We start from the raw sequence: 24,501 nt of genomic DNA on the forward strand, positions 1-24,501 counted from the left end.
GATAACTGTCTCTCCTGAATTCATAGAGACAGAGAAAGTTAAGTAAAATGAAAAAGCAGAGGAACTACTCCCAAGTAAAAGAACAAGAGAAATCCCTTGAAAGAACAAATAATGAAACAGACCTCTCCAGTCTACCAGACCCCGAGTTCTAAAAGGATGTAATAAAAATGCTAAAAGAATCAAGAGAGATTATCAATGGAAATACAGATCACTGTAACAAAGAAGTAGAAACTATAAAGAGGAACCAACCAACACAATTGCTGAGATAAAAACCAATCCAGAAGCAATGAATGGCAGACTAAATAATGCAGATGAATGAATAAGTGATCTGGAAGATAGAATAATGGAAATCACCCAAGCAGAACAGCAGACAGAAAGACAAATGAAAAAAAAAAAAAAAAAAAGAAAGAAAGCAACATATAAGATCTACAGGATAATATAAAGCATGCCAACCTGCGCATAATAATTGTTCCTGAAAACATATTCAGAGAAATTATGGCAGAAAACTTCCCAAACCTAAAGAAGGAAATAGATATCCAGGTACAGGAAGCACACAGGGTTCCAAACAAGATGAACCCAAACAGACCCACATGAAGACATATCATAATTAAAATGGCAAAAGTTAAAAGATAAAGAGAGGATTCTAAAAGCTACAAGAGAAAATTAAAGAGTCAGTTACAAGGGAACCCCGAAAAAGGTATCAGCTGATTTTTCTGCAGAAACTTTGCAGGCCAGAAGGGAGTGGCATGATATACTGAAAGGGAAAAACCTGCAAACTAGGATACCCTGCCTAGCCAGATTATCATTTAGAATGGAAGGAGAGATAAAGAATTTCACAGACAAGCAAAAACTAAAAGAATACAGTAATACTAAACCTACCCTAAAAGAAATATTGAAAGGTCTTCTCTAAACAGAAAAGAAGCAAGATTCTATAAGGAAGGGAAAATAACAATAGGAAAGGCAAATATATAAAAGGAGTAAAGATCATTTAAATAAGCCAGTACATAGATTAAAAAACAATCAAAAATTTTTATAAAAGTGATTATAACTACAGTTAACAGGAAAAGGATAAACATGAAGATGTAAAATAGGACATCAAAATCACAAAATGGAGGGAGGGGAGTAAAAAAATGTAGACCTTTTAGAATGTGTTTGAACTTATATGACTACCAGTCTAAAGCAGGTAGCTATAGTTATGGGTCAACATACTTGAAAACCAGGGTAACCACAAATCAGAATCATACAATAGATTCACAAAAACAGAAAAGAAAGGAATTCAAGCATAATACCAAAGAAAACCATCAAATCACAAAAGGAAAAGCAAAAAGAAGAAGAAATAAACAAAGAAGAACTACAAAATCAACCGGAAAACAAGGTTTGAAATGGCAATAAGTACATACCTATCAATAATTATTTTAAATGTCAATGGACTAAATAAATGCTCCAATCAAAAGAAATAGAATGGCAGATTGGATTAAAAAAAAAACAAAAACAAGAACCTACAATATGCTGCCTACAAGAGACTCATTTCAGGGTAAAAGACCCACACAGATTGAAGGTGAGTGGATGGAAAAAGATATTTCATGAAAATGGAAATGACAAGAAAGCAGGGGTAGCAATACTCAGTTCAGACAAAGTAGACCTTAAACAAAGGCCATAAAGAAAGACAAAGGACATTATATAATGATAAAGGGATCAATACAAGAAGAGGATACTACAGTTGTTAACATATATGCACCCAATATAGGAGCACATAAATATATAGAACAGATACTAACAGGTATAAAGGGAAAAATTGACAGGAATACTATAATAGTAGGAGACTCTTAATACCCCACTGATATCAATGGACAGATCTTTCAGACAGAAAATCAATGAGGCAACAGAGACCCATAATGACACAACAGACCAGTTGGACTTAATTGATATCTTCAGGACATTCCATCCAAAAAAACCCAGAATACACATTATTTCCAAGTGCACATAGAACATTCTCTAGGTCATATTAGGTAACACATACTAGGTCACAAAACAAGCCTCAACAAATTTAAGAGGATAGCAATTAATTCAAGCATCTTTTCTGACCACAACAGTATGAAACTAGAAATTAACTACAGAAAGAAAAATGGGGAAAAAACAATCATATGGAGACTGAGCAACAGGCTACTAAAAAAACCAATGGGTTAATGATAAAATCAAAGAGAAAATCCTAAGAATGGAAACTAGTTCTTCTACATTGTTTGTCTAATTTTAGACTTCATTACTGCATAAGGATTCTCATACTACAGGATCACTTTTCTGATAACAAAATTGGGGTTCAAAAAGAATAATTTGTCCACAATTACACAAAAAAGTATTCTAACCCAGGTTGGCCTAGTGACAGGGTCTATATTATTTCTATACATCATATTCCACAGCCACTCCTTAGAGCTATCTTATATAACCTAAGTTAACTTAAGTTGAAATACAATTGTATTAGTTGACCAAATATTTCAGGATCTATGAAATATAGCCTATATTACAGTCAGAAAATCCCTTAAAATATGCACCTCTTTCTATAGACTGAACTAAAAGTGGTGCTCATTATTATACAATTTTTAAAAGCAAAGCTCAAAATCATAGTCAAAAGTATGCAAATATGTATATAATACATATATGTTAAATTAAAATATACATATATGTGTTAAACTGCAGATAGGGAGATAAGAGAGATAGAGGTAGAGAAAAAGGAAGAGAGAGAGACACACAGAGAGACCAAAATGTTTACATAGGGGTAATAAGTTTACCAGTTTATAGGGGTTTTGTTTTATTTTACTTTTCTACCTAAATTCTCCTTAAAACATTCATAAATCTCATATGGTTTTTAAAATAATTTAGGATTGCTCTGTTCCTGTTTTTTTTTTTTTCTCTGCAAATCTTAGCATGACTTTTTGACTAAAAACAATAAAATCTGACGTGGCTCATAATACTGCTTTTGTTACCTAGCAACCTCAGGGATCCAGGGAAGACTAGGTAGCCATTTGCAGTCTTGTTGGCTTATACAGCACTGCAATTAACTGACAGAACTTCATAACTGCACCCTGACTTCAGTGTGAGGCGAGTCACAGTCAGCAACGTGACACTGTTTCTTTTTAATTATTTTCATTTTTAATGTTTATAGAAATGGTCAACCTTATACAAAGATATATAAAACACACATACGCTGGAGTATTTTGAAGCGAATCCATTAAGAATTTCAGTACACTGCTTTTCCCAAGCAGCCACCGTGCCACTATAATACAGAATTAAGAGTAATCCCCTAACATATCTAATAACCAGTTTCTATTCAAATTCCTTGATTCTCTCTAAATATGTTGCTACAGAAATTTCACTTTGGTCAATGTCCAGGTCCAGATAACTGTATGGTTAAGTTTTACAAAAACCTCAAAAAAAAAAAGAAAACAATCCCTGTATTTTATGAAAATTGTCCAGGGAATAGTAAAAGAGAGTAAACTACCAGTATTTAGAACTATAAATCATGTCATGAGGCTAGGATAATCTTGAAACCAAAATTAAAGACTGACCATGAAGAAAGAACCCAAACTCATTTATAGTCCTCGATGTAAAACTCTAAGAGAAAATATTAGAAAGCTGTATCTGTTAGAATTTCACTTGGCTGCACTCAGTTGGAATCTAACCAGGGAATCTTGATAACATGAGGGAGTGTTCTTTTCTCACAGAACCTGGGGCAGGGGGCTCAGGGACGGAACAGGTTCCTTTCCTTCCTGCTCCCTCACCCTAGTTTGTGACCTTCACCCTACTTATCACAAGATGACTTTTCCAGTGTTCCAGGCAGAACCACTTGGACTTTACTGGTGTGGGTGGAGGTGGGGCCACTGTCTTTTCTGTGACATTTGGCTGTCTCTGTGGTTATTGTCTAAAAGCTTTCTCCCTTTCTAGGCTGCCCTTTTCCTAGTCCTTTGGCAAGAAAGAGCCAGCATTTGTTAGGGCTCTTTTTTGTCTAAGCCCATTTGTGTTCCCAAGTTGCTAGTTTCTCCAACACCTGCTCTGTGATATATGAGGCAAAAAGAAAACTTAGGCAGTTTTCTATCATTTTTCAGGTCCCAAGACCCCTACATGGTCTGCCTTATTCTCTCTACCTGTGTTAATTCCCTAGGGTCACCATAACAAAGTACCAAAAACTGCGTGGCTTTTTAAGCCACAAACTGGGTGACTTTTATAACAGATACTTATTCTCTCACAATTCTGGAGGCTGGAAGCTCCAAATAAGGTGTGGGCAGGGCCATGCTCCCTCTGAAACCTGTCAGGGACAATCTTCCCTTACCTCTTCCTAGCTCCTGGCAGTAGCTGTCAATCTTTAGCATTCCGTGGTTTGCAGCTGCATCTCTTCCATTTCTGCCTGTCATCACATGGCATTCTCCCATCTGGGTTTCTGTGTATTTTCTTCTTTTCATAAGAACACCAGTTATATTGGATTAGGGACCCACCCTTTTCCAGTATAACCTTATCTTAATTTAATTAAGTATATCTGCAACAACCTTATTTCCAAATTAAGTCACATTCTAAGGTACTGGGTGTTAGGACTTCAACGTATCTCTTGGGAGGAACACAATCCACCCCATAACATCACCTCTCAGAGTATTATTTTTTTTAACATGATGCCTGGGGTTTTTAGCTGTACTTAGTGGGAGGAATAAGGAAAAGTACTTCTTTCTTTTGGGAAGTGGAAGTCACCTTGTATGTTTTTTAAACTTTCAAAAACAAAAAATAGCAGCAACAATAAAACAAGGAACCAGTATCAGCTTTAGGTGGAATATTCAATGGTCCAAATATACATCCACAGTTCAATAGTGAAGACAACTGAATATCCAGGGTTTTTAATAAATTTATATGCATAACTACTCATATAGTAAAAGCTAAAGACACCTTATATTTACTAAGCACCTACTTTGTTCTTGACAAGAAAGCAAAACCCTATTCCCTGCAAAACGTGACTTACTAGTTCAGCTGCCAGGTCACTGGAGGGCAAAGTAAAGAGGGTGGCACCCTTGCCCATCCACCCATGACAGGATTCCTGCTCTAGGAACTGAATCATCAGTTCCTTAACAATTAAATATTGTTTGTTAAGAACATAAAGTGTTTTAATAATTAAACATTGTTGTTGAATGCCTTAAAAATAACAGGGTGTCCAGTCGTTTAAATTTCCCAGGTTTCAAGTTGAGGATGTGAACCAGTTAAAATGTAGGGACTCTATAAAACAATCTCATTCTAGCTCCATATAGTTTGTTTTTGTTTTGTTTTGTTTTGTTGTCTTTTTATGCCAATACCATATTGTTCTGACTACTAAAGCTTTGTAGTATAGTTTGAAGTCAGGAAGTATGATGCCTCCAGTTTTACTTTTCTTTCTCAAGATTGCTTTGGCTGTTTGGGGGTCTTTGTGTTTCCATACAAATTTTAGGATTGCTTTTTATATTTCTGTGGAAAATGCCATTGAAATTTTGATAGGAATTGTACTGAATCTGTAGATCACTTTGCCAAGACTATGAGAAGGAGTCAATCTCACAAAAAGACAAAATAATCAGCAGTAATTTTTCTAAGGCTGTAATAGTAAAGACCTGTCCAGAAGAAAGAATTTTCTGTATTTGTCATCTCCTTTCTGTTTAATTATTCCATGTAAATCTAAGTGCTACACTCTCTCTCCCCGCCTCAGTCACTGCCCTACTGCTCTGTGAGGTATAAATAGGAAGTGGCAGCCCTTGGGATGAAGCCTGCATGGCACTGGGCAGGAGAGACTGTGCACCCATCTAGAGAATATTTGATAAGATATGTGGTTCTCCATGTTCTTCAAGGATCTCTACATCTTTTGTCATACCTCATGTCCTCCTGATGTTATGTTACTGCTGTCTGCACAACAGTGGACCCCAGCAATACTAGTGTGGAGAAAAAAAGGAAGGAAGGGAGGGAGGGAGGGAGGAGACACTTGTTGATTTATCCATGAAAATTCTAATTTTTCTAATTAAATTATATATCCAAGTAGTTTCAATGTGACATATTCCCAAATACACATATTTATCAAATTCAGTTTGAAGAGCAATCACTGAGTACTCAGTATTGAGGCACGATGGCAAATACAGAAGTATTTCAAGCTGTTCAAATATGATTATAAAATTCCATGATGCAAGGCAGGATGTGGGAAGTATGAAAAATACCACTTTACCAAAGTGATTGCCTACCTACCTGGAGAGTTTGGGTCACTCGGGTTTTACCCTCTCCTTAAATAGCCAAAATCTCTTAGGCAGCAATGGAGAACTTCATTATGTGTAAAGCTCGTCACCCACAAAGCCTCCATTCTAGTCTGGAACTCCAGCCTAATTCAGTGGCTGTGACTGTGAGGTCAGTTTTCCTTTCATAATCAGTAGTCTTGCAACTCATTACGGGAGCTTTAAGCTGAAGATGGCCTTTGTCAGCCTGTGTCCCTCAGAGACAACATGGGACAGAAACCCTACCCTCCGCTGCCAATTAGAACTTCACACAAGTGAAAAACAAATTTCCAGTGCATTAAGTCACTCAAGCTTTGGATTGTATCTATTAGAGTAGATATCATTGCTCTTAGTTAATACACTTATCAGGCTGAAGATTATTCCAACTGGCAGCATTTAGTGGAAATCACAAACTGGTTCTTAGAAGGCAAAGGTTTAGACCCTGACGGTGCTCCTACAACCTCAGTATCATTAAGGGGGCCTTTGTTTCCTCAGTTATAAAAGTCAATAGTTCAGGCTCTTTTCTATATTAAATATGATGTTTGTATCCTGACTGAGTTCCGGAGCAGCTGTCACGCTGAAGAAAGAAACGTATTTTCATGCTGCACAGACTCATTTTTCATTCTGTCACTGGATTTCAGAAAATGCATTAAAATGTCTCCTCTGACTTAAGGGAAACAGATGGCAACTGTGCAAACAATTTTCCTGGTTTACGAGGGTTTTGCCAAGTGCCTCAGGAAATGTAATGGAAGTACTTTAATTGGGAGGCAAGGCACTGGGTTCTTCCTGCAGCCCAGATCTTCCCCACCTCTGTGGCCTGGAGTGAATCACTTCCTCTCTTAGGGACCCAATTTTCTCCTGTTGGTAATGAATGGAGCTCGACATGGTTTGTCTCTTCCAGTTCAAACAGTCCGCAAATCTACAAAGACCCTCCAAGATCACACTAAGTCTATATACTATTCAGTCTAACATGGTCCCAGACTCAGCTGCAGCCCAGACAGGCCCAGTTAAGGCACCACCTTCAGAAGCAGTTTTCAGGGCTTCAGAAATTACCGAAAGTGATCACCAGAGGGCGCGCCAGAGCAAGAGAGGAGAAAACAGCAAGGACCACGTGACTGCTGAACGATCCTTGTTCATTTCACTCATTCATTTGGGTAAACATGTATTGGACACCAAGTGTATGCCAGACACTTGTTAATCACGGAGAGCTCAGCGGTGAGTGCGATCCCTCATGAGATGCCTGGGTGATGCAAGAAATAATGAGGAATGTGAAGAATATTCTTTTTCATGGAAGTGGAAGATATGATATCCTGGGCAGAGACAAGTGTCAATGATACGTTGTGCGTGGTTATTTTTGCGATCCTGGTTTTTCTCTAGGTTGATGTGTCCCAGTGTATGTGCCTTACATTTGGGTGGACTCCTCCTGGTTTCTGTTATTAATTTCGGCAGCTACCCCTTGTCTAGTACTTATCCAAATTCCCAGCCACGTCAATTACAAGATTGACTAAATATTTACCCTTTCTCCTCACTTCACTTTAAAGGGCCATGAAATTTGGGGTTCAAGGAATAGAGATGAGCCTTTCGAATCTGTAAGGGTCCTAGGTTTCTTTTGAGGACTACTCCAATCCACTTGCAGTATCACAGTCATGCCAACTCAGAGAATAAATTGAAAAGTATTCCATATCTGTGTATCTCCTTGACATAGGAATTATCAGTTTCAAAAAAAAAAGCTTATAAAGAAACTGCTTGAAAACTGTCTTGTATTTGGTTCTTTTGGAGGAGGTAGGTCTTTGACAAACTCCTCAATTTCTTCTAAAATTAGTGTCTATCTCTTCTTGCGCAAATTATTCCATTTATTTTGGGAGATAAGGAATTGTGCCCTTCATTTAGATGTTCAAAAAGCAAAAGCCTATCTGGGGGGAGGGGCAATTGGATGAAGGTGGTCAAAAGGTACAAACTTCCACTTATAAGATAAATAAGTACTAGGGATGTAACGTACAACCTGATAAAGATAATTAACACTGCTGTGTGTTACATATGAAAGCTGTTAAGAGAGTAAACCCTAAATTCTCATCGCAAGGAAAAGGATGTGTTTTCTACTTCTTTAATATTGTCTCTGTGTGAGATGATGGATGGTCACTAAACTTATTGTGATCATCATTCCATGACGTATGTAAGTCAAATCATGATATTGTATGCCTTAAACTTACACAGTGCTGTACACCAATTATATCTCAATAAAACTGGAAGAAAATATTAAAAATTTAAAAACAAAAATAAAATTTTAAAAAAGCAATGGCCTATGGGGGCTTTAATCTGGATATGGGTAGAAAATGAGAAGAATAAACATTCTATCAAACCAACCCTGCCTAACCTAGAAACCCTGGACAAGTGGGTTTCTGGAAATTGAAGTAAGAGGACGAGTCAAGCATGAGGTGAGGAGGGGCAGAGAGAAGGCAATGGTACAGGAATCATGACAGCAGTCAGGGAGACCAATAATCCCATTGCAATAAGAATCTGAAACAGGAAGGGACCACACGTTTGAGAAGCTTCTGAGAATCCCTGGAAAGGTGCAGCCTTCACCAACATGCCACAGGGAGGCCCGGGCAGTTTTATTTGAATAACAAAAAAGGGTGAATTAACTGATTAATGAATAAACAAAATGTGGTATATCCATGCAGTGGGATATTATTCAGTAATAAAAAAGAAGGAAGCACTGATAACACGCTACAACAGAGATGAACCTTGAAAACATTAGGCTAAGTGAAAGAAGCCAAACACAAAAGACCATATGTTATGATTCTACTTTTATGGACCGTTCAGAATGAGAAAATATAGAGAAACAGGAAGTAGATTAGCAGTTGCCAGCAGCTGGGAAGGATGAGAATACTAAGAGGTGACAGAGAAGGAGAACAGGGTTTCTTTTTCGAGGTGATGAAAATATTCCCAAATTATGATGATGGTTGCATTTGTAGTGTGATATGGTGAATGTACTAAAAAACACTGAGCTGTGTACTTTAAATGGGTGGATTGTATGGCATGTTAATTATATCTCAATAGTGAGGTTACCCCCAAATCACTACCAAAAAAGGAAATGGAAAAAAATAATAGTGAGGATGGCCCCAGAAGGCTGGAAGAATGGGGGAAATCCAGGCAGCACGTGCTTTAATTCTTAAAAGCTTTTTGGTATGCTATAATCTCTTTCTCATTCTCAATGTCTATATGTGTTTTTCTCTTTTTCCTTGGTCACACTGTCTAGAAATTTGTCTATTTTCTTGATCATTTTCAAATAAATATATCTTGGTTTTATTCACCAAAATAGCTTTGTTTTTTATGTGCTTCTGTTTTAATTTTTACTAAATATGTCCTTCTACCTTCTTTTGGTTTATCTTGTTCTGTGGCTAGCTTCTTGAGTTTAATGCTTAGTTTATTATGTTTGATCTCTTGGCTCTTTTTCTTTAATAAATTTATTTATTTTATTTTTGGCTGCATTGGGTTTTCGTTGCTGTGCACGGGCTTTCTCTAGTTGCGGCAAGCTGGGGCTACTCTTCGTTGAGGTGCGCGTGCTTCTCATTGCGGTGGCTTCTCGTTGCAGTGGCTTCTCTTGTTGTGGAGCACAGGCTCTAGGCACGCGGGCTTCAGTAGTTGTGGCACGTGGGCTCAGTAGTTGTGGCTTGCGGGCTCTGGAGCTCAGGCTCAGAAATTGTGGTGCAGGGGTTTAGTGGCTCCGTGGCATGTTAGTTGCTCCGGCATGCTTCCCGGACCAGGGATCAAACCCGTGACCCCTGCATTGGCAGGCAGATTCTTAACCACTGTGCCACCAGGGAAGTCCTCTTGGCTCTTTAATCAGTAAAGACAACACATTTTCATTTGAGACCCACTTTGATTCCATCCCATGAACTTTAATATGCAGTATTAAATACTAAGAGTATTTAATAAATACTTAATACTTAATAAATAAAATACTGCATTTTAATATGCAGTATTCTCACTGTTGTTGATGTTTCAATAATTCGTTGTTCTGTAATTTGATATATTTCCTTTTTAAGATTTTTAGAGTGGTAATTTTTTAATTTCCAAGTCAGTAATTTGTTAGTTGGCTACTTTATGGCTAAGTTCTAGGTTTATTGCATTGTGGTAAAGATAATGTGACCAAAATGATTTCTACTTTGGGACAATGTATAAATGTTTCATTCTCTTTTTGGCCCAGTACACAGCTAAATGTTATAAATATTCCATAGGCATTTGAAAAGATTAGGTTTTCAATGTTATATACCCAAGTATCTACTGATATATGTGTGTGTGTGTGTGTGTGTGTATTATATATATACACATATATATTAAAATGAATTGAGACATATATCTCTTTTTCTTTTTCTAATGGGGGTCAGTATGTGGATTAGAAAGAATCTATTTGAAGCTTGTGCTTCTCAACCAGGGAACTTAGAAATATTCTCAGCTACTTTTGGAAATGTCCCTTATTACATAAACACACTTGGGAAAGAGGCAAATAATCTTTAACACGTTGATGCCAGCAAAATTATTTCACACTACTGTCAGTTCTGTTATTCTACACAGGATAGGATGATGGGTCTGGGAAGGAATGAAGAAGGGAGAGAGATTCCAGTTTTCATTGTGTTGGTCCCAACTTCTTTGTATATATAGACAGTCTTCTGGTGTAACTGTCATTTTCTCAAGTTCTTATTGTGTCTCTAATAAAAATTTTTAACGTATTTTGATGCATTTTGACTCAGTATAAAAGTCCATCACTATTAAGTCTCCTTGGTGAATTGTATCTTTTATCTATAGTCAAAATATCCTAATTCACCAGCTTAGGATTCAAAATTCACAGAAGAACAGAGAGCAATGGACATTCCATTTCCTAACTGCATCCTTGCCCTTCCTAAGAGCAAACTAACCTCCCCTTTTGAGGAATTACTTCCTTCTGATTAGGTGGAGTCAGCTGAGGATGTCATGGGACCGACCCTTTCCTTAGCCAAGGGGTAGCCCTTGACCCAAGCTAGGCTAAACAAACCTCCCCGCTTGCTGAATCTTGAGGAAACGGACCCAGAGACTGAAAGCATTTCATTCTATCTAATCACTCGACCTGAGCAGTCTGTTCCTGACATAAGAACATTTGAGTATGAGCGTGAATATAAGTTAGAGACTTGGAGGCACTGCCATGACTTCAAGTGAGTTTTGACCCTCCTCATCTTCCTCACCACCACTGCCACCACCAGCCTCTCTCTCAGCCCCTAATGGTCCCTGAGCCCCAAGGGACACACCCCTCCTTGGGCCCCAAGCCCACCCATTTCCTGTCCTTGGGAAAACTGGCAGTCTCAATACCCACTGCCTTGCTATCGTGCTTTCCAAATGATATTCACAAAAACAGATCAATCTGATATAAATGTATTTCCCACAGTCTGAGCTCTTCGGTCTTATATCATTTATTATATTTGATTTTGTCCCTGGAAGTGCTCTTTCTTCTAATTCTATTTCTCCAATATTACATATTGTCCTTCCTTCAGTTAGCAGTTGCCTGACAATCCTCATCCATTGCATTAGTTGTTCCAATCATTTCATGTATTAGTTTTTTTTTTGTTTTTTTTTTTTTTTTTTTTTTTTTTTTTAAAGGATTTTCTTATTTATTTATTTATTTTATTTTTGGCTGTGTTGGGTCTTCGGTTCATGCGAGGGCTTTCTCCAGTTGCGGCAAGCGGGGGCCACTCTTCATCGCGGTGCGGGGACCGCCCTTCATCGCGGTGCGCGGGCCTTTCTCTATCGCGGCCCCTCCCATCGCGGGGCACAGGCTCCAGACGCGCAGGCTCAGCAATTGTGGCTCACGGGCCCAGCTGCTCCGTGGCATGTGGGATCTTCCCAGACCAGGGCCCGAACCCGTGTCCCCTGCATTAGCAGGCAGATTCTCAACCACTGCGCCACCAGGGAAGCCCTCATGTATTAGTTTTAAATACATCTCTTTTCAACAACATATGGCCAGATTTGTGTGTTTCATTCACTGTTCTTGGTCTTTCAGTTGTAAAGTTTTTCTCATTTATATTGTCAAGGTACAAATTTTTCCAAAAAAATTAAAGTTCTCATGCATATATATTGTGAGCATGTGTCAAAGATTCATTTAATTTATTGATGACAGAACCAGATGATAAAGCTGGTGAAAGGAGGTCATAGATACACACACACACACACACACACACACACACACACACACACATACACACACACACCCCTATCAAGGCTAGAATAAGATTGCTAAACAAGATTCAAAACTGGTTAATGTCCTACAGAGCAATAAAACCATAAGCCTTGGAGTGGTCTTCCCAGAAAAAAATCATTTGTCATTTTCATGATATCAGTTTTTTCTAGGCTAATATCTAACTTTTTGGAATCTAGTCTGTAATCAGTAATAAATACAAGTCAAACAAACTTTATTTCTCTAGCAAATCAAAGGACCTTGAAAGGACACATAGTGTTGAAGAAAAATCATGTATGACAGTTATTAAAGAATGGTAAGGCTTGGGAATTCCCTGGCAGTTCGGTGGTTGGGACTCCTCGCTTTCACTGCCAAGTGCCCAGGTTCGACCCCTGGTCAAGGTTCCCACAAGCCACGCAGCACAGCCAAAAAAAAAAAAAAAATGGTAAGGCAGACCCTATTCCGGACCATTACCATCATAAGTGTAGGGACCACCATGCAGCAATGGGGTTATACAGAAGGGGAGAGAGATTGGGCTTCAAATACAAGGACTAGTGGGAATTTATAGCCAAGGAGCAGGGTAGGGGTCAGTGGATAGAAAATTTCTAAGAGGAAACATCAGGGGTAATTCTGATTCTGGCTGAACCAACCTGATGGGAGCCTTGCTGAAGGCAGGCCAGGGTTCTCAGACGTTACCTGGGAGATGATGGGATATAAGGAACTCAATTAGATATCAAGGGGGGATGCAGGATGGGGAATTCTGGTTAAATTGACTTAGCAGGATTCTTGCTAAAACTGGACAATGCAGTGATAAACACAGAAGCCCAAACTTCAGGGCCTGCTTGAGAAGAGAGCTCAGAGGAGCCTGAGTAGAGTTTGGTCAAGGAGAGAATTTTTCTCAGTAGTCATCATTTTGCCTTACCTTCAAGCTTTGGATAACTTAACTTTTATTATAGTTTGTTCTATTTGGACTTGGCCCGCCCATCTTATTTTATATTTCTGTTTATCATATTTTTCTCTTGATTTTTTATTTCCTTGTCCTGAATTTTGCTACTTTGGTTTATTAATTGTTTTCCTTCTTCTGGTGCTTTGGAAGACGTTTATCCCATTGCTGTTGAATGCCTGTCACTTGACCCCTTTTTATTTCCATCACTAGTCACATGGCCTGAAGGGCAAGTGCCAGGCATCCCAGGTGTTACTCTACCTTCCACCAGCCCCCATCCCACTTCCAGCCCCAATGTCTTTTAACTCCAAGGTGCATGTGCTTTTTTGAGGGCTTTGTGGGAAAAACTAGTATTGGCTGCTTCAAGGACCCCTGCCTATTTTTGTGATGGAATGGAAGATTCTAGATTCTAGTTGCTCCATCATTTCAATCATGTAATTTAAATCTGTGCAGTTTTCCCCCAATTTTCTTTTTCTCCTAACAGGATCCTTTGTGATGCTCCAATCATGGAATACACTTATTCTCATTTTTATATTTTTTCTGTCATTGCAAAGGGAGTTTGAGAGTGGTGGACAGGTCCATCATATTCAATGTAAAAGTCCGCATTATTCCTTGCTTCAATTGTTGGGTTTCTTGATTTTTCTTTTTGTTTCTTTGTTGTTTGTTTTCTTGCCACCCTGCCCTCTTCCCATCCTTCCCTCTTAGGTTCGGAACTCTAGTCTCAGCCAGGATGATCAGGGCACTTTGGGGTGGAGGGTGCGTTAAGGGGAAGGGAGTGATCTGTGCTTCTTTCCCCAGCACCAGACTAATAGCCCTTAAATGTGATGCTGATTAGTATTGGGAGAAGAGCCAGGAACCAGCCTAGTTTAACCCCACTTAGAACCCAAAGGAGCCAATTTAAGAAAGATACAGTTTAAGATGATGAATTAAACTCACACATTCAATCACAATACCCCCTTGTTTAAAAGCAAAATTAAGGGGCTTCTCTGGTGGCGCAGTGGTTAAGAATCCGCCTGCCAATGCAGGGTACATGGGTTTGAGCCCTGGTCCGGGAAGATCCCACATCTCGCAGAGCAAATAAGCCCGCGCGCCACAACTACTGAGCCTGTGCTCTACAGCCCGCGAGCCACAACTACTGAAGCTTGTGTGCCTAGAGGCCGTGCTCTGAAACAAGAGAAGCCACCGTAATGAGAAGCCAGCGCATCGCAAAAAAGAGCAGCCCCCGCTCGCCGCGACTAAAGAAAGCCCGTGCGCAGCAACAAAGACCCAACACAGCCAAAAAGTAAATAAATAAATAAATACTTTTTAAAAAAAAACAAAATTAAAAAAAACTAAAATGCAAAAAAAAATTTTTTTCAGAAATTATTTTAAAGAAATAAACCCACAGGGAATTCCCTGGCGGTCCAGTGGTTAGGACTCTGCACTCTCATTGCCAAGGGTCTGGGTTCAATCCCTGGTCAGGGAACTAAAATCCCACAAGCTTCACGGTGCAGCCAAAATAATAATAATAATAATAATAATAAACAAACCTACAAGGACAAGAAGAACAGGGCAGAGTCAACAGCAGCAAAATATTAGGTTGAGTGGTAACCGCCTTAACTGACCCGTGGAGCTGAACAGAAGAGCTGGCGGAACTCGAAAGCAGAGAGAGATTGGAATCCTTTTGAAATGGGATCTGGATATACATATTGAGGGAATGAGGCAACGTCGCAGAGTGGGCAGGAAAGATGCAGAGCCCAGGTCCTTAGTCAAGATGAGCAAGACTTGGGGGGGGGGGCCATGGTCAGAGGGAGGAAGAGAGTTCAATGGCAGCTGGGTGGTGCAGACATAGCCACGAGTCTCTCATTATTCAGTAGGGCTTGTACGAGGTGGCTGAGTTCCAAAAGCGGCATGAGGGCAAACACAGGCACTTTTCTAAATCCAGCTCGCATCTCATTTGCTGTTCTCCCATTGGCCAAAGCAGGTCACATGGCCAAGCCCAGCCTTATTGGATGGGAAACAAGGGGTGGCTACAGGGAGGGGAAATTATCGCTGACATTTTCCCCGACAAAGAATCTACCACACACAGCTTGTGAGTGCACAACTGAAATTCAAAGCCAAAGTTGTCAGAGTTGAAAGTTCAACTGTCTTGGAGCCTGAGAATTCCGAACACCCCATGCATCGCCCAAAGTCAGCAGCCTATTGCCTGTGCACATGCAACTGTTTTGCAAATGTGTATACATATTGTTGTCATTAATAAACACAAATTATAGAGTTTTAAATGTTTGTGCTGCTTCATTCATTCTTCTTCTTTAGAGACTCCCAGTATATTTGGATCTCCTTTGCTCATCTTTTATCTTTACCACCTTCTTGCAAGGTGTAAATTTACTTTTGTTGGATTATCTTCATTACTCTTTCTTACCGTTTATTTCCCTGTTCTTTCTATGGTGTCTATACTCTCTTGTATTCCTTTTATTTCTGAAATGATTTTTTTTCTTTTACTAATTTTTTCCTGTGTCTCTCAAGGTCATTGTTTAGTAACCAAGTCTGGCTCAAATTTGATGCTCAATGAATATTTTTGACTAAAAAATACAATTACTTTTTCTTTACTGCATTATATTTTATTTTTCTTGGAATTAATTGTTGTCTTTTTCAGCTGCATAGTTGTCTGGCCATTTTATTTCAGAGTTCTTTTTCCACTTTATGTGCTTTTCTTAAAGCTTTAATTGCTTTCTTGATCTCTTGCAGCTTTGTTTGAAGAGTCAGATTAGAGTTTTCATCTGCTTTGTGTCTGCATTTTTCTGGTGTCTTGTCAAAGTATTTCAGTCCAATTTTCTTTTGTAACACTTTGTGTGGCTAGATCATATTCTCCTCCTCCTTTCCAAAGTTTAAATGCAATGTGGTGACCTGAACTACTGTGAACACAATTTTGTGGAGAGGGAATGGCCTAGGGTAACTTTCCCAGCATCATGGCTTGAGGGCTCCCTCTTGGTACAGTGAAGGGCTCAAAATATGGCTACTTCTCTGCCTTTCAGAGCTAAGCTCGGTTCAGAAAAGTGTTTCTGCTCTATTTCCTACAGGCCTACGGGTCTTGCGTGGCAAGGTGGCATTCTCACCTCAGATGTATTTTGCTGTTGCAGAATTTTCCGGGTTCTTCACCTGGGACTTTCCCCTGCTCCCTACTATTGGTACCTTCCCTTTCCCTTAGCCCTGGTGTTACTTCCCTGATCTATTAGGTTTCTTAGCCTAGCAGTTTTCTTTTCAGGTAAGGCTTTGTCTTTCTGGAAGGAAATATTTGCTGGATATTTCTGAAATCCTCAGTGCTAGATGACCATGATACTATTTGGTCTCTCAGTACTCCTGTTGCTGGCTTTGCGCTCACCAACTCAGAGCCTCTGATGACTTCTCCCAGTTTTCAGCTTTTCTCAGACCTATTAGTCCTGTTTGGTACAAATAAAAGCAAAATAATACCAGAGATAAATGATGGTTTGGGTCAGGGTGGTGGCAATGAAGATGGGGAGAATTGGACAATAGGAGAGAGAATTTGGTGATATAACCAGGAAGAATCACTGATGGCTCTGATGTAGGAGAGAGTCAAGTGTGAGTTTAGTGATTTTTGGCTGGAACAATCAAGATGGTGTTGTTATTTGCAGAGATGAGGAAGACTGAGGGAAGAATGACTGGTGACGAGGGATGTAAGTGCCCTTTTGGTGTTCTAGGTGGAAATAACAACAAATGCAGTTGGTTATGAGTCTAGAACTCGGGGGGGAAATCTAGTCTAGAAATAGAAATTTAGAGGTCATCAACTGTCTTAGTCAGTTTGGGCTGCTGTAACACGTTACCATAGACTGGGTGGCTCAGCTAGCTCTCTGACCTCTTCTTATAAAGGCACTAAGCCCATTCATGAGGGCTCCACCCTCATGACCTAATTACTTCCCAAAGGTAGGGAGGTACCTGCTCCATATACCATTACACTGGGGATTAGATGTCAACATATGAATCTGGGGGATGACACATTCAGTCCACAAATCAACATACAGGTAAATTTAAAGCCATGAGCCTGGATGAGATCACTTAGGATGTGCGATTAGAAAGAGTGGTGGTCTAGGATTGGCTCCTGATGCAATATACCTGATGCATTCAGAGGCGGGGAGAAGAGGAACCAGTAAATGAGACCATAAGGAGCAGCGGCTATGGAGGTAGGGAAAATCAGGAGAATGTGGTGCTATGGAAGCTGAGAGAGGAATGTTTCAAGGAAGAGGGACTGATTAACCAAATGGAAGCTGCTGAGAGGCTGGATTTGACCACATGGAAGTCATTGGAGACTTTAATCAGAGCAGCCTCAGAGGAATGGTAGGAACAGAAACTAGAATAGGTGGAGGGGAGAATGAGAGGTGTGAGTATACACAGCTGTTGTAGACAAGTTTGATGTGAAAGAGAAAGGAGATAGCTGAAAGAGGATGTAGGGTGTCAAGGGAGTTTTGTTTTTTTTTGTTTGTTTACTTTGTTTTTTGAAGAGGGGAAACAGAAGCTTGTTTGCATATAAAGGAATAATCCAGTAGAGGAGAGATTCAAGGTGCAGGAGAGAGATGAAGTCCTTGAAAAGGTAAAAGGGTGTAGGATTCAGTGCATGTGGGGAGGGATTTGTCTTTATTAAGAGCAGGGACACTATTATTGTAGAGAAGACAGAGAACAGAATACTTGAGGGAAGCTTAGAGATCCAGTGGTAGGACAATGAATAAGTCCCCCTCTGAAGGCTTCTGTTTTTCTCACTGGAGTGTGAGGTGAGGTCATCAGCTGAGAGAAAGGGGGCCCCGTATGGCAGGTACCAGGGAGGGGAAGGTTTGAGGAGAGAGGGGAGACTATAAGACATCTCTGAGGGTGGGAAATTTACTAGGGAAAACTGATGGGTTGGAGGTTTGTGGTCATTAGTTTAAAATAAAATGGGTCACCTACCCTCTCCCCCTCCTCCCCTTCCTTCTTTTTTTTAAAATGTATTTTATTTATTTATTTATTGGCTGCGTTGGGTCTTTGTTGCTGCGCACAGCCTTTCTCTAGTTGCAGTGAGCAGGGGCTACTCTTCGTTGCGGTGCGCAGGCTTCTCATTGCGGTGGCTTCTCTTATTGCAGAGCATGGGCTCTAGGCGTGCAGGCTTCAGGAGCTGTGGCACATGGGACCATTAGCTGTGGCTCACGGGCGCTAGAGCGCAGGCTCAGTAGTTGCGGCACACGGGCTTAGTTGCTCCGTGGCATGTGGGATCTTCCCAGACCAGGGCTTGAACCTGTATCCCCTGCATTGGCAGGTGGATTCTTAACCACTGCGCCACCGGGGAAGCCCTCCTTCCTTTCTTCTTTGCTATTTGGGACCCACTGAGGTAGGAGGCTAGGCAAGGTGGGGGACCCAGAGAGGGGTCAGAGCTGAGTAAGGCAGCAGCTTAGCAAGGGTGGGGAGACTGGTTACATGCAGAGGGTTGAGCAGGGGAAGGGAATATATATAATAAAAAATAATTTAAGCAAAATAATTTTAAAGTTAATATTACAATAAACATGTGAGCACAACATTGTAGAATGCAAAGAGAATTTTCATATCACAGCATCTTGTTGTTATCCAAGGCATTTTAGAGGCCAGTCCTTCTAGGTATATTTGATAATGAGGAAAATAAAGTGAATTCCCCAAAGTCACATAAGAACTTGATGGCATAGTTGAGTCTACAATCCTGGGATTCAGATTCCCAGGTCACCACTCTTTCTACAACAAAATAGCAGTGCTCAAACACTTGATATGCTTATCGTAAAAAAGGGGATTATCAGAATGAAAACACTGGTCAGGAAAGAATATTCCAATGGCTTTTTTTTTTTTTTTTTTTGCCACATCACGCTCCATGGGGGATCTTAGTTCCCTGACCAGAGATGGAACCTGTGCCCCCTGCAGTGGAAGCTCGGATTCTTAACCACGGGACTGCCAGGGAAGTCCCTCTAATGGCATTTTCTTATAAATTCCCCAATTTCAACTATTTGGAAAAATTGTGGTCGTTCCGATTTCTGCCCTAAAAAGTGGGTTGATATATGCTCAGTTATTGCTCTTCCAGAAGGAAATCTTCATTGAATAGGAACACATCACTGTGTGTTCAAAAATGTAGAAATCAGAAAACAAAACAAATTGTAGAAATTAGAACTTTATTATATTATAAACATTTTCAAAATATAAATGGATTTTGTATCAAGACTTCTTGAAACGTTTAAAACTGTATGTAACTTAAGCTTATTATAATGTATGTCATTTTCCACTTTCCAATCTAGAAAATATACTGCAAGTTAGATCTAACGAAGGAAAAAAATAATCAATCTAAACTGCTTCACAGAGAAAACTAATATAAAAACACCCACCCCAAACTAAAACCCAATCAAGAAATAGACTCTGTAAAGCCTATTAATCCTCCAATTGAAAATAAATGACCTCCCAAGGGAAAAATACTTCCACCATCATAGCAATTTGATGAATAAAACCAGAGCCACCCTCATTAAGGGAAATTATGTTATGTATAAGAAAAATGTAGTAATGATTTTAGAAGAGAGGAAAAGTAATCTCCATGTTGGAGAGCAAGTACACTAAATGTTTTCTGTGCACTTAGCCTTTGTACCTGTTCACATGAAAAAAGCGATATGAACATGGACATCATAAAACCAAGCTCCTCAACTACTTTTTCAGTTTAACCTCAGGAGATCCAATGCAAGAGCTTCAGAATCCAAGGATAGCCTGGTCCCAAAGCATATCCTCTTCTGTCCTCTCTTTCCCTTGTTCCTTTTTCTCTTTTCTACGCTTACGTTCCTCTTTCTTAGAGGCTACATCTCGGCTTTTCTTGCCCTTTCGGTTCTTAAGCTTTTCTGTACTGACTCTGACTGTTTCCACCTCTGTTTTGTTTCTTTGGATGCTCTTGTGTTTGTCTAAATCTATTTCCTCATAAGCTTTCTTCCTCTTATGCTTGGGCCGCTCCTCTTCTGGTTTTTCCCGGCCTTCCTCTGGGTGTCTTTTTCTCTTCTGCTGTATCTGTTTATAACTAGCTTGATGGGCACTGGTACTGTTTTCTAAGGAGAGGTGCCTGTAAACTCCAGATTCTACACTGTATGAGCTACAGCTATACTCTTGTTGACTAAAGTTCAGGGCTACTGGTTTTCCTGAGAAACAGTCCCTGGTGAATTGACAGTAGCTCAGGGAGTCTAGTCTCAGCCTGCTGTCATGAGCTGGTAGCCACTGAGGTAACCGCTTCTCCACTGCTTGTGAAATATTGCATGGTCTTTGGTAGGTCTGGATGGGTTCATAAGGGAGTCTTTGATCAAACATTCTACACCTGGGTCTAAAATTAACCTCTTCTTTGTATCCACAGGTTTCCAAATAATCCTCTCTCCTCTTTCTGAAACAAGTCTTTGGCTCTAAGCCTCTGGCTTTCTGCACTTTGATGTAATCTTCAAGTTCATCTCGAAAAGAGTCAGATGTCTTCTTTGAATGCTTCATTAGGTTGACAAGGGATTCTCTGTAGAGAAGATGGGAGAAAATTCTTCTTACTATATTATTTTATGCTGAATATTTCCTTTACTCTTGAAAAGAGTCTCAAAAAACAAAATAAAGAAGCCCAAACAAATTAAAACCTACTTTGGCATGAAAGTTAAACATCATGACATTAAATGCCAAAAGGGAGCATCAGAAAGGTCAAATATCGCCTAGGCCGCTCACAAATAATTTTATCTTTCTCAGAAGCGGGATGAAGAGGGTAGAAAGGAGCTGACATATAGAATTCTTTTGTAGGGCTAAAAACGTAAGGAATGTAGGGATTAACAACTTACACATCCATGGTGACTGGCCTGATGTGAATGTTCAAACAATTTCTAAAGTTCAGATTAGTCAATTTTTTGTATACTGTTGTCTAAGAAAAGTAATAAACCATAGAGAAGTAATTTGATCTTTAAAATCTTCTGTTTACTCAAACAAAATAAAATGAACACATATACTCACCTGACTAGAGTACTGTAAGACTTAATAATAAAATGATGTTTGTAAAATGGTTTGGGAATGCTGGAAATTAGAAATTCAGCTATGAGACAAAACTAATCGTAGGTATAGGGCATGAGGAAAGACTAGGGAAAAGAGTTGCGTATCTTCTGAACAGGGTCTTGGATTTCATTCCGTTACTTCTGATTGGTGAAAAAAGCATTCTAGAATGCCTTCTGGTTTGTTCTCTAGTAAAGCACTGGGGGGAGGGTTAAGGAAGGAAATGGAGGTGACAGCTGAGAGGGGCTAGGATTTATGTAGAGAAAAGTTTCAAAAGAAATGTAAAGCAGATAGTGCTAGTCTTTGCTTGTTTAAATTTCTTTTGGGGGGTGGGGGCAGTACAACTACTATTTCTCTTTCTCTCACCCCACCTCAAATCCTGCATTACAAATCTAACAGAAAAGTCACTATGAGATGACAATGTGCTAGATATTTTTGTGTTATACTTTATTTCCAAAAATTAGGAGGCAGCCTAACCCACGTAGAAACAAACATTTCTTTCCATTAACAGAACAAGTCTGAGAGCAATCTAGAGTCACTAATGATCAGCTAGCTTTACTGGCAATTTGAGATTAAAAAGAAAGTCTAAGTGAAGCCTAATTTGGTGAGTCAGAAAATTTAGCTCTTATTCAACTCAAACAGTATAAAAATTCTGACTAGAGCAAAATAATGTAACAAATAATTGATTAAATATGGGTAAAAAGATTTGAACAGACACTTCAGAAAAGAATATATACAAATGGACAATAAACAAATGAAAGATGCTCAATGTCATTCGTCATCAAGGAAATGTCAATTAAAACCACAAAAAGGTACTACCTCACACTCACTAGAATGACTGAAATTAAAGAGACTGGTGAGGATGTGGAACAATTGGAATTCTCATACATTGCTGGTAGGGATGTAAAATGACACAACTACTTGGAAAACAGTCTGGTAGTTTCTGAGGAAGTTAAACATACACCTAACATACGATCCAGTTATTCCACTCCTAGGTATTTATCCAAAAGAAAAGGAAGTATATGTCCACATAAAGACTTATACATGAATGTTCATAGCAGTGTTATTTGTAATAGCCCTGGAAAGGAAAAAAAAAACCCAAATATTGATCAACAGGTGAATGCATAAATCAACTAGTGGTATATCTATAGAATGGAATCAATGATAAAAAGGAATAGATTATTGATACACTTGAAATAGATGAATCTCAAAATAATCATGCTGAATGAAAGAAGCCTGACAAAAGAGTACATAATATATGATTCCATATATATAAAAGTCTTGAAAATGCAAACTAACCTGTAGTAACACAGTGGTTGCTTGGGGATGAGGCAGGAAAAAGTAGGAGGGAGCGACTATAAGTGGCATTTTCGTGGGTATGGATATGTTTACTATCTTAATTGTGGTGATCATTTCATGGGTATATACACCCTTCAAGAACTATCAAACTGTATACCTGGAATACATACAGTTTACTGTATGTCAACTATACCTCAATAAAACTGTAAAAAGTCACTAATAAGATTAAAAAGATGTTGATAATTGTTAAAACTGGATGGTGGGTACATGAGCGTTCATAATACTGTTTTCTCTCCTTATATGTTTAAATATGTTTTTTTTTTTAAACTAACATTTTTTTTAAAATTTTATTTATTTATTTATTTATGGCTGTGTTGGGTCTTCGTTTCTGTGCGAGGGCTTTCTCTAGTTGTGGCAAGTGGGGGCCACTCTTCATCGCGGTGCGCGGGCCTCTCACTGTCGTGGCCTCTCTTGTTGCGGAGCACAGGCTCCAGATGCGCAGTCTCAGTAATTGTGGCCACGGGCCCAGCTGCTCCGCGGCATGTGGGATCTTCCCAGACCAGGGCTCGAACCCGTGTCCCCTGCATTGGCAGGCGGACTCTTAATCACTGCGCCACCAGGGAATCCCTAAATATGTTTTATAATAAAATGATTTCACTTCATAGCTGCTAGGATGGCTATAATCAAAAAGACAGATAGGTGCCACTTGTTGAGACACAGATCAAGAAGGAGCCCCTGTAGCAATCATCTATCCAATAAGCTTATAGCCTTATCCACCAGAGGGCAGACAGCAGAAGCAAGACAAACTACGATTCTGCAGCCTGTGGAAGGAAAACCACATTCACAAAAATACAAACAAAATGAAAAGGCAGAGGACATTGTACCAGATGAAGGAACAAGGTAAAACCGCAGAAAAACAACTAAATGAAGTGGAGATAGGCAACCTTCCAGAAAAAGAATTCAGAATAATGATAGTGAAGATGATCCAGGACCTCGGAAAAAGAATGGAGGCAAAGATCGAGAAGATGCAAGAAATGTTTAACAAAGGCCTAGAAGAATTAAAGAACAAACACCTAGAAGAATTAAAGAACAAACAAACAGAGATGAACAATACAATAACTGAAATGAAAAATACACTAGAAGGAATCAATAGCAGAATAACTGAGGCAGAAGAACGGATAAGTGACCTGGAAGACAGAATGGTGGAATTCACTGCTGTGGAACAGAATAAAGAAAAAAGAATGCAAAGAAATGAAGACAGCCTAAGAGCCCTCTGGGACAACATTAAATGCAACAACATTTGCATTATAGGGGTCCCAGAAGGAGAAGAGAGAGAGAAAGGACCTGAGAAAATATTTGAAGAGATGATAGTCAAAAACTTCCCTAACATGGGAAAGGAAATAGCCACCCAAGTCCAGGAAGCGCAGAGAGTCCCAGGCAGGATAAACCCAAGGAGAAACGTGCTGAGACACATAGTAACCAAATTGACAAAAATTAAAGACAAAGAAAAATTATTGAAAGCAACAAGGGAAAAATGACAAATAACATAAAAGGGAACTTCCATAAGGTTAACAGCTGATTTCTCAGCAGAAACTCTACAAGCCAGAAGGAAGTGGCATGATATACTGAAAGGGAAGAAAGGGAAGAACCTACAACCAAGATTACTCTACCCGGCAAGGATCTCATTCAGATTTGGTGGAGAAATCAAAAGCTTTACAGACAAGCAAAAGCTAAGAGAATTCAGCACCACCAAACCAGCTCTACAA

At 39.4% G+C, this 24,501-nt stretch overlaps 2 protein-coding genes across 2 annotated transcripts in view; one reads left to right on the forward strand and one right to left on the reverse strand.

Annotated features, from left to right (window-relative positions):
- The window catches only part of LOC102997302 (immunoglobulin kappa light chain-like), a 97,747-nt gene that overhangs the window by 35,283 nt on the left and 37,963 nt on the right, over positions 1-24,501 (forward strand). The window lies entirely within an intron of this gene.
- On the reverse strand, positions 19,617-20,989 carry LOC130709446 (lysine-rich coiled-coil protein 1-like). The gene has a single exon (XM_057558765.1). The coding sequence runs from the start codon at positions 20,900-20,902 to the stop codon at positions 20,129-20,131; it is 774 nt and encodes a 257-aa protein (XP_057414748.1). The 5' UTR covers positions 20,903-20,989; the 3' UTR covers positions 19,617-20,128.

This window comes from Balaenoptera acutorostrata, chromosome 12 (genome assembly GCF_949987535.1).
Source record: "Balaenoptera acutorostrata chromosome 12, mBalAcu1.1, whole genome shotgun sequence".
NCBI lineage: Eukaryota > Metazoa > Chordata > Mammalia > Artiodactyla > Balaenopteridae > Balaenoptera > Balaenoptera acutorostrata.

What these genes read in the sequence shown, in the direction of transcription:
- LOC130709446 (XM_057558765.1), bottom strand. Translation starts at nt 20,902, where the DNA reads ATGAAGCATTCAAAGAAGACATCTGACTCTTTTCGAGATGAACTTGAA.